This window comes from Apaloderma vittatum, unplaced genomic scaffold (genome assembly GCF_000703405.1).
Source record: "Apaloderma vittatum isolate BGI_N311 unplaced genomic scaffold, ASM70340v1 scaffold21553, whole genome shotgun sequence".
Classification (NCBI taxonomy): Eukaryota; Metazoa; Chordata; class Aves; order Trogoniformes; family Trogonidae; genus Apaloderma; species Apaloderma vittatum.
In genome coordinates, this window is record NW_009707761.1 from 37,170 (window position 1) to 54,062 (window position 16,893).

Consider the following 16,893-nt stretch of genomic DNA (forward strand, 5'->3'; position numbering starts at 1 on the left):
CAACTGCCAGCATCTGAAGAAACTCACATTCTATTTTCAAGACTAAAGTGCATTTCTAGCTTTTATGACTAAAAAGTCATAAAAAAGGTTAAAAGCCTTTCAATTTGAAAATTCTACAAACAAAGTGAAAATCTTTGTTTCCTTTTAATCTTATGTTTTAAGGTCTATCTTAAAGCAGAACGTGTGTTTTGAATGAATGGGGATTGTCAGGGACAGTAAGGCAGCAAGAAAATCTGACAGCTCATCACACAATAGGAGGTGTTAAAGCTGTTTGAGGAGCATTTCAAATGTTGTCAATGTAACACTTAAATTCATTATGTATTGCTTTGCTGAAAATTGTATACTACACTCTGTCTCCAGTTACTGGGAGCTCTCTGGTCTCTCCCTCACAACCAGAGGTTATAAGATATTACAGCCCACTTTTATAGAGGGAATGTGACTACCTGCTTCCCTGTCATGAATGGCGACAAGAATATTCAGGGGACAGGCAAGTGTGTGACTGGTGATAGACATGAGAAACAGCCAAGACTTTCAGGAGATGCAAGAAAGGCAGGAAAAGTAAAATATTATTAGCAGGACAACAGCTGCTCCAGTGATATAGCATACTTCTTTGAGGCTATTGGTCTAGACTTTTAGGTAAACCTAACTGTGCTTGTGGCATGTGAGCTATACCGATGTGAAAGGGCTTAATTTATTTCAGTATTTGTCTGGAAGCTCATGTCTCTGCTAAAACGAATGGAAAAAAGCAGCCAGCAAAAAGGCTACCCATAGTTGTGCTGCTGTTATCTTTCCAGAGCAGTACGGATGGGCCAGAAATCTGTAATATCTTCAGTCGTCTGTAATGACTTTTTTCATAGTCACTGCTGTGGAGATAACATTTGGATGAGATGATGGCTATGTAGTTGCATGGTACTTGCATACGTTGGGATCCAAGACAAAATGAAAACAAGTTGCTGTTTGTACTTTTGCATTTCAGAGGGAAAAGATATGGAGATACACAAAGTCCATTTTACAGGTGTACATACATTTGTCATGCTTAGCAAAACATTTAGAATCTGTAGGCAAGGCTGTAGTTCATATTGTCTCACCAAGAATAGGGTAACGGATCTTTAATTGGGCAGTGGGCTGCTCGAGCGTACAGGTGCTAGATTTTTGCATGTCAGCCTCTTAGAGTGATTCCTTAAATGAGAGCAGGGAATGCTAAACCAAATTTAAACATAAATAAATAAATAAATTCAACAGCTAGCTGAAATGGTTATTAATAGTTTTGCAGAGTTTATCTTGTCTTACTAAGAAAAATAATGTTTAAGCTTCAAAGCTGCATATAAAGTTGCTATAAAGGCTGTAAGGAGTGACCCCTATGGAATAACAAAATTATATTTTGTTAGTTAAGTAGTTGACATTCATGGTTATTACATTTTTCAGAGTTATTAAGCATTCTGTTTGATATATCATACAAGCTAAGTCTGCTGTGTTTCAATAACCTACTAAACAGCTTTAGTTTGAATCATTGTGGCCTCAAGCAACTTTCAAGATCTCTCAGTCTCTCCAGAGAGAATCTGGGGTTGTAGGGCTCTATTCATTCCCTTTTTGTTTTCTTTTTATTTCTCTGAGTTCTCATCTGTTCCTTGTTTTTATCTACTAGATGAACTCCAAGAGGCTTTAATTAGCTAGCTAAAAAAAGTACTATGACTGTTATCCTAGCCAGCAATTGAATAGCCCACCCGTCTCTCTCTCTCTCTCTCTCTCTCTCTGATTAAAGAATTTCCTCCCAGTCTTTTTTCAGACCTTCCTTCTCCAAGTTTTCCCATTTCTTATTGTTTTTCATCTTTTTCATTGACATTTTATGTACCTAAAGAAGTTTCCAGAGGGCAGTTAAGTAGCCAATTACCTTTGAAGGTCACTGGAAATCAAAAGATTTCAGAAGTGCAGGTGTTGTGTTATAGACTCAAAGTTGCATATTCCTACCTTATTATATAGTGTTCCTTGAATCACTCTGTTCAGTACAAAAATACTCCTTACTGGTTAAAAAGTAAAAATTTCAAGAACTTGCCACTGTTTTGTTCAGTTCCATGTGGATAGTTTACTGAAATCTTCAAAGAAACAAACAAGCTAAAAAATACTACTGAGTGTCGCAATGCTTTTTAAAATGCCGTAAATTCAGCTGCTTGAATTTTGGTTTACGTTGCAGCAGTCTTCTAATCCTCACAAATGAATGAATATATATGGTTCATTGTGCTAATCTTTCTACTTCTGGGTATCAGCTTTCACATTTTAGAATCAGAATGACCAGCAAAATGGTATAATAGGTGTGTAGATTTAGCAGCAATGATCTAAGGAAACAAGCATGGCAGATGTTTGCAGGGAGAGGTCACACTTTTTATCAGGGCACCAGAAATAGGCTTTAAGCTTCTATTTTGGATGTGAAGAATTTCCGTAATCAAATCTTGCCGTTTTCACTATGTCAGGATGGTAAAAACATCGGTCCTTGTTCTTCAGGGAGCATCTCAAAATATATGCTGAAACAGTGCAACAAATGTTGCAAACTGTGTCAGTCTGGTGTGAAAAAAACATGTTTCTATTGAGAGAATCATCTCGATTTTAACCTATTTCCTTAGCCAATTGCTAATTATGAAGTAAACTTTTCCTTCAGTTAAATCCTCTATATAATCTGTTAGTAGATGAGTAGTTTTGGTCAAATCTCACTCTGTAGGAAATTCTGAATGCTTTCAACAAGCTGTGTTTATTTTCTTTCAGATTTTGGCTTGCAAAGTCTTTCAGAGAACTTAGCAAGGAAATTGGCTTGTAATTACAGAGTAAAACTATAAGCATCTTTCAAAATATCGATTACATTTTTAGTTTTTGAAAACTCAGTAATAAACGAAAGTACTGCAGAAAAGTCCAAAATAACGCTCTTTAGTATTTGGGCTCCAGAATATTCTATTCTGAAGGCCCAGCTACAGTCAGGGAATGCTCAGGGTGAAAGGAAAAGGGTTTTAATAAATATGTGTATGTAGCTGAACTTTTCTTTTGTTGTTCTTCCCTTGCAGGAATCTTCCAAGAATATTTCTACCCCGAAGCCTTTGCAGTAACTGCACTTCATAAAGTTTCCAGTCAGCTCAGGTATCAACAAAAGGCAAGGAGATTAAGCTTCTTTCCTGGGCCCTTCAGTCTCTGGCCCTTTCTTATCACTTCAGCACTCAAGCCATCCAGCCACCAACACGCAGCACAGGTAGCTCGAAGCTGCCGGGGATTCAGGGGCAGAAGCTGCGGGACTCTCGTCAGGGACCACGTGTCTTCGTCACGCTGCGCCCCACAGCTGGGCACAGCAAGGGCTGCTGCTCAGGGGCCCTGGTTTTCACAGGAACTGAAATAACAAAGTGCCTTAATATGCTCTTACCAAAGAGATATAGTGTGTTCCTCTGCACTTTTGCACTAATTAGAATCTAAAATTGTGCTGTTACAAAAGAAAGAGATCCAGTACACTAAAGACTGCTTCAAATTTCTGTGCGAAATTAAATTCTGTAATACCTGTTGTCTTAATTTTCAGCTCACGACAGCAGTAACAACCAGGATATGTGGTGTTTCCTGGGACTTCATTACCAGTTGGGGTGCCTTCAGTAAGACGCAAAGAAGCTTCCTTTTACTGTGACCAGCAGACCTTAACAGCAGCTTGGTGAGTTTATTATTTTCATTTGTAACTCTGTATTTTCTACCATGTGTTTTCAGTAAGTTTCTCCCAAAGATCTTGAATTTCAATTGCAAATAAATGTTGACAAAGCTTTTGGATATATATGTTGTAACACTTATCAGCGAGAGGTTAGATGGGCCATTTCCCAGAGATAGCAACTTAATAACAGCTTAGCAGGATTTTTTTGCTATCTGCAGACTAGATTGTCTTTATTTTAAATTGATAACAAGGGCCAGGTGGCTGTTTGTAAGGGCAAGATATGAATTATAAGCATTTGTTTCCAAGGCAATATTGACTAGTGGCTGTTCAAGCATAATTTGCTTCCTGTTACCACTTTTGAAAGGAGGAATGTGGTACAGTTCATCTCTGTGGGAACACAATATGGCAGGACACCTCTACGATTACCCTTTGCACTATTTCCAGTAAAAAAGGACAATACTAACTCCATTGTGTCACTAGTGATTGACATTGCAGTGCATATTTTTGTTGTGTTGTTGACAAAGGGTTAAGAATCATCTCCCATGCTATTGTGTAGTTATTCCCATAGAGGGCTGTGTCCTTAGCATGGAGGATACAAGGAGGAATTATAAAGTAGGTAATATGGGCTACAGGATTGAACAGTGAATTGATGCTTGGGAGAAAAAAATGGGCTCCCTCGGTGATCCTAGGGATAGCACCTCTATGAACCCCGGTTTCTCTAGCTGTGAAGCAGGTAAAATATAGACCTTCTGCAAATCATTATTAGGTTGCAAAGTTAGAATGAGATTGTTTCTGTTTGGTTTTGAAAGGATAAGAAAGAAGTTGATTATGATATGGTTAAATTTTTACTACATCTGGAGAGACAATATGGGAAGGGAGGAGGGAAGAGCCTTTGTTCTACTTGAAGGAAGGAAGCAAGCTGTGTCTATAAATCTAAAATTCAGTTATGTCAAAGTAGGATTCGCTTGCTGCCTTTGTTTTAATGTGCTCTAAGTGACTTTCTCTCGTGTTTTTTTTTCAAGGCATAGAAGTAATGTCTCAGTGAAAATGAAGTCTAGCAACTTGCCTACTATTTTCATATAATCCAAGAGGCCACTTGGCTGTTGTCCTTGTAGTGTCCTATGAATCTGTAGTTTAAATCCATTGCTTCAAGTATATGAGAAAGGAGAAATCAGATATAATCTGAAAACAAGTAGTCCTTCAGTTAATATAGTCTCAAGGTTGTAAATTTTTGTCAGGAGAGAACCATGTTTTTAATGAAAGCTCTGAAAAACCAGGTCACCCCATTTCTTGATAGCATAGTTTGGATTTGCTTTTCCTAGAATGGAAGGGACATGGGGTTTTTTATTCAATTGCTCAAGGACTTTTTTTTTTTTTCCTTATTATGTTTTCTGACTTTGCAAGAACAATACTATGTAAGGGCTGTTCAGTACAGCCTGGTGGAGCCAGGTCTTTAAAATCCACTGCTCCAAGCTCTGTTCACCATCTCTGTTGTCCTCTCGTTAGGAACATCATAATCTATTGCACCACAGGTGGGGAGGAGGCAGCACTTTACTGTTTTGTTACTTAATACGTGACATACGTTTAGTTCCTTTTATTTCTGATGGGAGCTTAAACTGATGTCAATGAGTCGTCTTAATACTAACTATAGGCACCTAAGTCTTAATGATTTTAAGGCAGAGCAAATTGACTGCAGTGGAAATACTAGACAGGTATAAAAAGTCAATGTTGTTTTGAACAAGGTGAAGATGGAGAATTGACAAGCTCGGAGAACTTGCAGCACAGCAACACATTTAAGATTAATGTCTCACAGATTGCTAAAATAAACCAGTGGGGCTGTGCTGGATTGGATTTCACATGAAAGAGTGTGTCACAGCTTTATGCAGATCGGGCTATGATAATGTTGTTAGTAATCAGTTCATTTCAAAACAGTGTGCGAGCAAAACGGAGAGTTCACCTTGTTTTCTGAAAATTAGAGGTTTGAAGGATATATAAAATTGATTCTGGTTTTGGAATTACCTTGGCAGCTATTAGTTTTCAAATTACTTTTTTGATGGCAGCGTGCATGGCTGCTTTATAGAGAAGCAGTCTATCTGGGTGCACAGTGTCTTTGAAAATCAGATTATCTTTTTTTCTTATTTTTTTTCCCTGAGTTACTCTTTGCTAATAGTTGAGCAGGTCTTTTTGTGGTTTAGGTTTAATTTGTGGGCATTAACAACGAGGCATGTTTAATGCATTAGGGGACATCAGAAGGAATTTTATTGTTCTACTTAACGACAGAAAGGAGGATGCAGCATCCGGGGCCCACCAAAACCATTAGAGTTCCCTGGCTGGGTTTTGTGGGTGTTAAACAGCTGAAGATCTTCAGCCATTACCACACAGGCTTACCTGTAAATTACAAAATACCGAGCCTCGTAGCTATTCTACAGAAGTGCCAGTTTGCAGAAAAAATATTTACTTACTTTCTTCCTTATTCTATGATATTTATTTTCTTAATTCTTTGCCACACAGCTAAGGAAAGTAAATCTAATGACTAAGTAATCTCTCATGTTGGATTATGTTTTAGATTTCTTATCAGCTTCCATTGTTTAAGTAAAGCCTGACTCATGGGAGAAGAATTGTTATCAAATGTATGTTCCTTTGAAAGTTTTGATGAAAGATAATAGTTTATAAAGTCTTTCTACATCTTAAGTCATTATAAGCCATGTCTTGTTCATGTCACACTTTCTTGAATGGACAGAGATAAGTGTGTAGCTGTTGGGGCTTTACTGACTTCCCTGATTAATGTTTCCAATTATTTATTTATTTATTTATTTAGTATAGACTATGCTAGGTAGAAGAAATAGTGCAAAGACTTACCATGTTGTTCACGTATTAAAGCTATGCTTGTAGGGGCAGTGATACAACAGAACACTGTTAACCATTACAACTGTTGCAGGGTTGCCTAGAAACTGCATCTACCCAAGAACTTGGGTACCTAATCATTTAAAATACTACTTTCCAAAATCTGGATCCATTAAGTTCTGTCTTATCTTGCAACTGCAGAAATTTCTTAGAGCCATAGGTACCCCAGAGGTCTGCTACCATTCAGAAACAGAATTCCTCATGTGCTGAATTGGTTACGCTGAATTGCCTGCTATTCACCTGTGCTATTCTCAAATCACAGCAGGATTCAGAAACAGGTTATTTTACCTACTGGGTCCTGTCTAATCCACAGTTTATATGGTTACCATCAGTTCTTCAACTGCTGGGATTAGCGATTTTGTAAAACGACTAACCTGTGTTTGAAGCTTTTCTGCCTATCTGGTAGAGTAAGGACTTGAAGAGAGATTGTTTATAACATACATTTGTGAGTGTTAAGTGATCATTTGCCAAAAAGGTCACAGATATCTCCTCAGGTGCTTTGGTTTGGGTTTTTTTTGAGAGAGAGAGGGAAGACAGACCATGCCGAGCACTTTGAACTGGAGGACAAGACTCACAGTTGTGAATGGAAGTGGATTTCAGTGACTTCTAAAGGGGATCCTAAACATACCTCTTCCTTTGGTATTTTCTCTTGGCTATGTCAGCCAGTTGATATAAGACATGTCTATCTGTTGAACGAGAAGCTAAAGATGTTAGCTTGCAGCTGTGAATTCTGCTAAGTTGAAAGACACCATACCTAGGGATCATGACAAAAAAGCCAAATTAAAAGCAGACACCATTCTATCCTTTAGAGACCACAGTGTAAATCCACAAAGCTGTGAAGCAGAGGTATTTGTATGTTACGGGTGAGGGACTGACATTTTGGCTTGCTGAGGTTCATAAAATAAACCTCACCTGGGATAAAACATAAATGTTCTTACAGTAGAATGCATCAGAACCAGAGGGAAGTTATGAGATCCCAAACTTTATTGCTGGGGAACCAGAGGACCAAAGCCTCTGGTTTCTTTTTTTATTTGAAAAGGTTATCCATTTGGGGATTTCTGTGCATACATACAGATTTTTCCATCTCTGCCCAGGTGAAGAACACCTCTACTCTACATGCAAAAGAGACCAGATAGTCCAGAAACAATGAGCATACGCACAGCTAGAAAATTATATTTAGGTAAGTACATCAGATACAGAGATGGGAGGCAAAGTTTAGAATTCTGATTACCAGGTCAGACTATCTGAAAGCTAATATGCTTCCCTTATTAACAAGGGCCCCTTTCCTTCTATAAAAGCTATTGGTGGTCATATGTGACTTTTGTTTTTTAAAACAAGGGAAAATTGTCACAATATCACTTAAAATCACTGAAAGTTTCTTTAAATTTTTGTACATTTTGTAAGTATTTACAAATCTGAGGTTATCTGTTAGTTTTAGATTGTTTTTCCTCCAACTTTGACTTTCTGTTCTTATAAAAGAAAAAGAAATTTCTCAGCCCTTACAATTGCTCTCAATATTTGCATAACAAGTGTGTAAGCAAAACTGAAAAAGCTCATTCGTGCCCTCATTATCCAGTCTTCACTCCAGCAATGTCATTTAACAAACACAGCACTATATAAAGGGACTTGTGCAAACTGCTCTTTCATTTCTCTTTGAAGCAGAAGGGTAAGTTGAATTTCCTTTTAATAAATCACAAGAAACTTCAGCTAGAAGGCAAACCTGTTCCTTTTCATTGCCATAGTCATATTTACAATTTAAAATTAAATTTTCCTTCATTAGGATTTTTTTGCTTCACTTCTATTAGCAATTTTAGTAGACGAGGAGATGCCTGAAGGACACCAGATTGTAATGACTGATAAAGGTCATTAAAACTGAAGAGCTGTTTTTTCTGTTTTGCTATATAACTGATCAGGTCTCTGACTCTACATCATAATCCAGTTATGGACTGGATGCAGTAGTCAGTCTCTTCAGATGTAATTCCTTGAATGATCAGCATCAGATGAAGATTACCTGTTGCAATTGCATTTCCTTATCTCAGAGATGTGCACATCCCTACCCACCAAAGGTAGATTTCTGTTAGAGACTTTAATAATCCACTCTCTGAGTCACTGGCCACCATCATCAGAGGAGTCTGCTAAGCTGCAGTGTAGTAAAGGGTAAACACCTTGAGACACTTCAGATCCACAAAGCTCAACATCACTTTTAATACAGCATGTGTGGGTTTGGGTGGATTTGAAATTTTCACTTGTTAAAGTGGAAATTCTTGACCAGGAGGAATAGATGCTGCTATTACTTAGCAATTCTACATGCAGCAAAAAAAATCAATTTATTAGTTGAATATTCTTGCCTTATGAATTCATTTGGCTGAGACATTCCCCAGGAAAATCAAGTGAACTTTACCCTTAAAAATATTTGGTACTGACGTAGATTTAGAATAATGTCAAAAGCCTTCTATGATAGAGTCAGTCTGGCAGATGTAAAGAATACTTTTTTAATAAAAAGCTCAGTCCAGTTTTAGTGTATCCATTTAATAAATGGTGCTGATAATAATAAACATATTTCTGAGATTTTGATTCTGCTTGGCATATATGCTTTGAAACCAATACCTAGTTTTAGCTGATGAACCTAGATGTTAATAATCTTGTGTCATTCAAGCCAACCAAGATTTTATTCTTAACTTTAAGTGCAGCTGGATTTAGAACATATGTGTCAGAATGATCTAGTCAATTCTGAATGTTTTTAAAGATGAAAGTTCATAACAGGGTGTAGTATGTGATCGTCTCCAATTCGTGCCAAACAAAAGGTGAAGTCATGGGTATTAAGTTACTCATTTTGTATGAGTCAACTCATTAGAGATATGCATTCTGGCATCTTTAACCTTTCCTTATCACTCTTATTATTCTGACTGAATGATGCCAATGATTGGCTCTCTCCACGCCATTATGTTGTGTAGTCCATCAGTTCAGGTTTTGTAACTGCTCAGCATTTCCAGTGCTACATACCCACCAGCTGCATTGTAAAGCCATGATCTAGAGCTTCAGAGTGCTTTTTAGTCATGATATCTTGGCACTGAGATTAAAACACTAAGTGTTGTATCTGGAAGGATAAAAGTAAGCCGAATAGGCCTTTTGCCAGCTAGCAAAAATGCGGTTTCTACAAGACTAACTCTGACATGTTCAAGCTTGTGGAATTATGCTCAAAATAACACAGGAATATCAGTTGAACTGTAAAATTTTGCCCATATGTAAAACACTTTATCAGTCTGCTTAACTCAAATAGCTGTGCTTAAATATTGCTCTGCTTAAAGAAATTCCTAACTAGCTCCAAACCATCACAACCAGGCACCACTGTAACAGATTGTGCCTTTCAGGTTGGTAGCATATGCATCTTTGTTTCTCTTGAGTGATTATGGCCCTTACAGACAACTAATGGCTTAACTGTGATGAGTTACACCTGAGCTCATAACTTCTCAAGGATTAATCCAACAGACAGCCACTGATAGCAAAAAGGATGATTTGTTTCCACTACTCCCAAATACGTAGCTGTCATTCTGAGTATACCAATAGGTATCAGTCTAGAAACAGTTTTATGTATAAGCTATGCAAAGGTAGCAAAATAAGTCTGGGAAATCTCTTATACCTAAACTATACACTGTTTAAACAACAAAAGGATTCCAAGAAGGGACAAATGGGGGGAGGTGGGGGGAGAGAGAGAGAAGAAAAGGAAGAAAATGTTCAATTGTATAATTCAATGCCTACAATTTCTTGCAGAATCATTGCCTGACAAATACATGGGTTTTCTTACAGCTAACCTGAACAATCATGTTGTCTTACTCATCCTACATACTCACAGCAATAGCAGCTTTGTTAGTGACTTGCCATGCACAGTGTAAATGTACAGGAATTTCTGAGTTAGGGACTGGCTCTGGACTGTTTGGAAAAGCTGGTGTGCAAGGACGTCTAGCAGGTCTATCAGGTAAGTAAGATACCCTCTTTTTGTGAAAAATCTTTGTCATGAAGGCTGCATGAATAAAAGCAAGTACACGTGCCCTCAAGTAAGCAGGTGCGTTAAGCAGAGGAGGGAATACTGAGTGGAGGAAATGATCAGGTTAATTTCTTTTCCTAAAATACAGGCCTCCTCTCTCTTCAGGGAGAAAAGGGGAAATTAACAGATTATCAATACTGAAACATATATATATATACACACACACATATATATCTTTGTAGTACTTTTCCATTGACTTTCCAAAGGGGATTGCTTCTTTCACAGCAGAAGTTTTGGGGTTTTTTTAAGTAAAAAAAAATGTTATTCCCATATTTAAAAGTGTAATTAAAAGGCTTCTGACATGTATTCAAAGGTAGTGTGTGCAAAAGGAGTCTGATAAGAACCACACTGCACTGTGTAATTTTCTTTCTGTGAATAAATGTTTTCTCCAGGTCTTTTACCAAGGCTAAAGCACTATCAAAACTATTCATAGATGTATCATATTTCTGTTTGAGATTAAATTCTACTTCTTCATGAAGTTCCCAGAATATACATCAATTGAAAAGAAAATTATACTTCTCTTGTCAAGGTTTCATGGGATTTTCTGGAGGCCTGACAGCACACCTTGGAAAAAAAAGTTGTCCTTGCCCATCAGGTGAGAAAGGAAATATTGAACCACCATCTGAAAAAGTCTGATGTCTATGTAAAGTTCTGTCAGTCAAATGGACTGTCTTTACTGGGTCAAATATGTTGATTTTTACTGACTGTGAAGTGCAGCAAGAGTTGTGATATTACAACTGGGAGAAAGGGAGATGCAGCATTATTTTGTGCTTCTTGTGTTAGTTGTGGATAATGGGAACACAATCATGGGAGCACATGAGTAACTGTATTCTACATGTATGACCTTCGGAAATTTGTATAAATACAGTATCTGCCTTTACCATGAGCTCCCATTTTAGCAAGTAGTGCTGGATGAGTATTTCACACAATCTATACAGAAACCCTCCTATACCAGTACTTAATGTTTCTGTTAAAATAAGACCCCAGTGTAAAAACAAAAAGCATCCATCCAGCAGACTAAAAAGAAAGTGATACAGTGCCACAGGAACCGTTCCATCCCCAAAAATCTCCCTTGTGCTTGTTCACTAATGATTAGTAGTATGTAACAAATTCTTTCTGACAAAGCCAATTTCACAGACATGACAAACATAAGGCTGCAACCTAGGGAAATATATTTTCTTCTATGCAGAAGGCATTTTTCATCATTTCAGAGGGTTGGAGGGGTTTGTTTGTTTGCTTTAATACATGTTAACAACAGTGCAAAAAAATACTGGGAAAACATTTATTTTATGCCAGAGGATGTTAAAAAAATACATTGTGTGCTAGTTAGTTTTGGAAAATTGTTAGTTTTATCATGTACTAGTTTTATCTTGTACATGTTACCATGTACTATTTTGAGGGAGCGGGTAAGATCGAAAGTTCAGTTAGTTCAAAAGTTATCTCTTTGCTGATGTCATGCCAGGCAACTGCACAGTCAGACTGTGACACAAATCCGATAGGATCAAGAAGCATCTTTCCACAAAATATTTTCACCACTACTCAGTTTGAGGGAGCTCAGTGAAGTACCACCAGCAGAGCCCAGTTTTGTTTAATTATGTAACTTTTTTTTTGTCTGTGTAGGTCCATCTGTTTCTCTGAACACTGAACTCTGGAATGTATTAGTAAATTTGAAACATCGAATTTCCAGACTTGAAGGCGGTAAATTTTCCCATTTTTACCTTTTCAGCTCACAATCAGTTTTAAATGCAATCAGCAAAATTAATTATAGAATCAGCAGCTGCAGAAAAGAAATCACACTTGAATATAGTACTACATCCCAAAACTGCATTTTCTTATTAAGAGCAAGGGAGATCAGGACTCATTTTTCTGGGAGAGGGAGGCAGATTTCTCTCAGAAACACTCATGTGCAGTAATTTGACTCTGATTTATTTAAAAAAATATATATATTCCAACTGATGTTGTGTTTTCCATATGGATTCGTGGGAACTCCTCAGTGTTGTACCACATTGCTAGCGTTTTTATCCATCATCGAGACTGTTGAAAATGGTAGATTACTTTGTACTGAGAAGGAATTAACAAAAAAAAAATCATTTCTCTGTTTCATGTGCTCAAATTTGATGCAAACTGATCCTCTTTAGAGAGGACTGATAGTGTATGTTGTGAGGCATCCTTGTCTTGAAGAAGACAAGGACCAAGGGGTCACAAGAAGCATGGCAGTATACTTAGTGAACAACTAATGAATTGATAAAATTTTGAAGATCTTTGTTCCTCTTCATCCCCTTTACTCTCATTCTTGCACTCTATTCCCTCCCCTGTTCTTCTTACCACTTTTAGTTTTCTGTTCATCTCCTAATTATTCTTTGCTTTCTCATCAATATGACATAGGAAACAAAATAAGCTAACTAGTCTTTTTTCTTTTCATGTTTTAGTGCTTTTTTTGAATGGGAAAATGAGACAAGTAGGCAACAAAATATTTGCTAGCAATGGGAAGAATGTTGACTTTGCATCTGCACTAAAATTCTGTGAAGAGGCTGGAGGAACTCTTGCAACTCCCACAAATGAGGAGGAGAATAAAGCTATTTTGGGCATTGCGAAAGAGTATAACCGATATGCTTACCTGGGCATTAAAGAAAGCGAGACTTCAGGTCAATTTAAGTGCCTAAGAGGGGGGAATCTGCGCTACACCAAGTGGCGCTCACACGAGCCTAATGGCAAAGGGACAGAAAAATGTGTAGAGATGTACACTGACGGGAGCTGGAGTGACAAAAAATGCAATCTGTATCGCCTGACGATCTGTGAATTTTAAAGAATGTCCTTTCAGTCACCTCAGAATATGGAAATGATGAAATATACTATGTTTCAGGTCTATGCGAATTCTGCAGTTATTCTATGTCAGAAAATCCAAAATTAATCATATTATGGTGTTTTTTGATCCTTAAAATGCCAGATGTAGTAGGTGATTAAATTGATTTAAATGTGCCTAGTCTGACGTGTTTCTCTCTTTTGGAGGGTTGTGAGTAGCTCAGGATTAATTTTTCATGGCAGGGTGTCTCTGTGCCTTTGTTAAGATTAGAGGAAAATTCCAAGGTTTGACTTAGGGTGTTGGAAAAGCCTGAATTCAAAATTGCTCATGGCTTCACAGTGGAAGTATTTTATAGTTCCTGCCTTAAAAGAGATGCACTTCACTGGAGCAATTATGGTCTCAAGTTTTGTACATCTCTCTGAATTATAGGGCTTGTATTGTCATATTGAAGCATGCACTGATTCATTCAGCAGCCATACTTAGCACTGGTTTTATAAAAACCTTAACAATACCAGTTACAGTTAATCTTCTTAGTGTTACATAGAGAGTAGCTTTTTTTTTATGTGTATAAAATACTAAAGATTGCATTTTGTTGCTAAAACTTCACATTTCCCCATAAAGCTATGACTATCGCAGTGTTGGAAGGCCACCTGTCTTCTCCCAACCCACTGAGCAAGCATAAACTATTTCGAGGGAGCAGGTAAGATTGAAAGTTCAGTTAGTTCAAAAGTTATCTCTTTGCTGATGTCATGCCAGGCAACCGCACAGTCAGACCGTGATGCAAATCCGATAGGATCAAGAAGCATCTTTCCACAAAATATTTTCACCACTACTCAGTTAGAGTAGCTGGAGAGCAGAGGGAGCTCAGTGAAGTACCACCAGTAGCAGCAAATTCTCACACTTTTATCTTGCAGGGAGGAAGTCCTGGCCTCATCCATTATTATGTTCACATCACCTGTGGGGGGAAAAAAAAGCAAGCACTGGAGTTAAAAGACATGCATAAACACTTCTACTTCATCTTCTCCTCCTCCTCCCCAACATTTAGCTCTGTGCAGGGAGCCCATAGGAACCTGGACTTGGCTGAGCCGTGTTGTCCCTTGTCCTTAGCCTGCACTGAGGAAGGGATGAGCTCTGTTCTCATGGTCATTTCATGTCCTTTAGACTCAGAAAGCTTCAATGTCTTCAGATGCAGGAGATAAAACGGACGCTCTTGGGAGCAGAGGACTCATGCCCAGCATTGCATACAGCACTCCAGCTGACCTGAGAGCGGACAGGGACTTTGAAATGAGAAAAATACACCCAGTACCTTGTTGGATAGATTTCAAAGTGTGAACCTGCATTACAAAATAGGTTCCTTTGAGACCTATGACTGTGATACCATTTTGGCCAAAAATTTCAAGTGGGAAAGGAATAGATTACAAAAATTCCAACCCTTGGGTTTCTTTGAGAAAAGGTAAAGCTAAACTAATGCATTTTAATTTTCCTAGGCTTAGCTCTGACCAGCTGTACAAAATCTTCGAAAAGAGTTGAAGGTTTACTTAAAACAGCATCCACTCCTTGCATTTTAATTATTTTAACGAGTACACCTTGTTAGCAATTTTTGAGGCTTTCAGCCATACAGATTCAGTACCGGAGCAAGATGACTACTTGGCATTGAAAGGCATCATGTTGGAAAAAGAAGAAAAAAAATCACTCTACTAACATGATTCTTTATTATCTGAATCAAATTCACACAGAATAGTTCAGGCTGGGAAAGACCTTTAAGACGGATTCCAACCATTAACATAGCAATGCCAGGTCCCACCACTAAACCATGTCCCTAAGCACCACATCTACCTGCTCTTTAAATACCTCCAGCGACTCCACCACTTCTCTGGGCAGCCTGTTTCACTGCTTGACAACCTACATATTCATACAGATCTCCAACCAGGTTTGGAGTATCCTACTCCTTTACTTAATCAAGAATTTATTTTCCCCACATTTTTATTTACCAAATGACTATAAAAATTTCTTAGTAAAATTCTTAATGTGCAAAATCTTACAAATGGCTTAATGCAATATATCATCTATTGCTAAACAGAATTAGACTTCAAGACGCTTGGATGCAGTTAAGAAAAGTAAGGGTTTTTTTCAGTCAAAATCTAATTTTTATTACATCAATAAAAAAGCATCTGGGGTAAGTCTCAGAGTCCAATTTCTTTCTGCTTAAGCCATTACTGTTAGGAAAAAAAAACCACAACAAAATGAACAAAAAAAAAAAACCCCAAAAATCATACACATGCTGCTTAAAAATAAAAACTCCTCAGATCTGGTCAAAGAACTGCTAGATAGCACTTTCCCCTCTATGGTTCACACTGAGTTCTGTTACATTTCAGGTAATTGAATGAAACCCCTCAGTTATTTTCATAAAATATCTCCATATAACATCATACACACACAACTTCTCTTGTGTTCCCCTTATACAGTTCTGAAGCAGCCCTCCTTGTTCTGTATCCAAAGTTTTGACTGTGCCTTGAATACAAAACTGAAGATATCAAGGGGACATCTGCCAGTTTCCTGCCTTCTTTTCCCTGGACTTTTATTTCCTAACTTTGCTGAAAGTTAGAGAGAAGAAAAAAAAAAAAAAAGACTACTGTCAACCATAATATGTGAAAGAAATAAAATTCGCTAATAAACCAATATTCTACAGACAGGCTTGGAATGCATTTGTTTCTCGTGGGATTCATATATGGTGACTAAAATCATGGTGAAGGTACATATTCAGTAGAACGTTACTTGATTAATTTTTGCAGTTCCACAGAGGAACAGAAAACTGTTCAGAAAATTTTATTTTGTTCTTTTATATGGCGCTGTGTGTGTGTGTGTATAACTTTAACAATTTAAACCCTCAACCACCTTTTAAAACACTTACAAGCATTTCAGTGTGCTTTTTATGGAAGATCCAAATTCTGCATTTATATATTAATGGATTTTTTTTAAATGGACAGAGAGTTCAGGCACAAGAAGAAACAGAATAAATTGTTACTCTGTTTTATTACTGTGGGATAAATAATTTTGATAAAGTTATTTTCTTAAAAAGACAGCAAACAAAAATAATCCCTAGTGCATAATGACCTGACCAGGAAAAAAGACAGGTTAGTCTTTTTTTCCTTAATTTATTATAATTTGCTACAGATAAACAGTAAGATCTTTAATACAGAAAATAACGAGTTCACTTCCCAAATGCTATAAAAGCAACTTTTGAGATTTAAAATCTATGTACAAGATAAAATGTCACAAAAATTCATTCCCTTCTATAGCAAATGGATTGCATATCATATAGGAGAAATTTAAAACAATTGTTATGACAGTAGATTTAACAGTGAGAGTTTTGTATGGCCGTAAAAATGATGGATATCGAGTCCTCTCTGGTCTAGAGCAATATCCTCTTTTATGGTTGTATTATTTAATTAGGTGTTTTAGTTTAGAACT

The 16,893-nt window shown here is 37.3% G+C and overlaps 1 protein-coding gene across 1 annotated transcript; it reads left to right on the forward strand.

Moving 5' to 3' along the window:
- Positions 1–10,396: 10,396 nt before the first annotated feature.
- LOC104271611 (pulmonary surfactant-associated protein A-like) lies at positions 10,397–13,425 on the forward strand. Its single transcript, XM_009866328.1, has 3 exons — positions 10,397–10,550; positions 12,240–12,317; positions 13,049–13,425. The coding sequence occupies exons 1-3, from the start codon at positions 10,397–10,399 to the stop codon at positions 13,423–13,425; spliced, it is 609 nt and encodes a 202-aa protein (XP_009864630.1).
- The last annotated feature ends 3,468 nt before the right edge of the window (positions 13,426–16,893 follow it).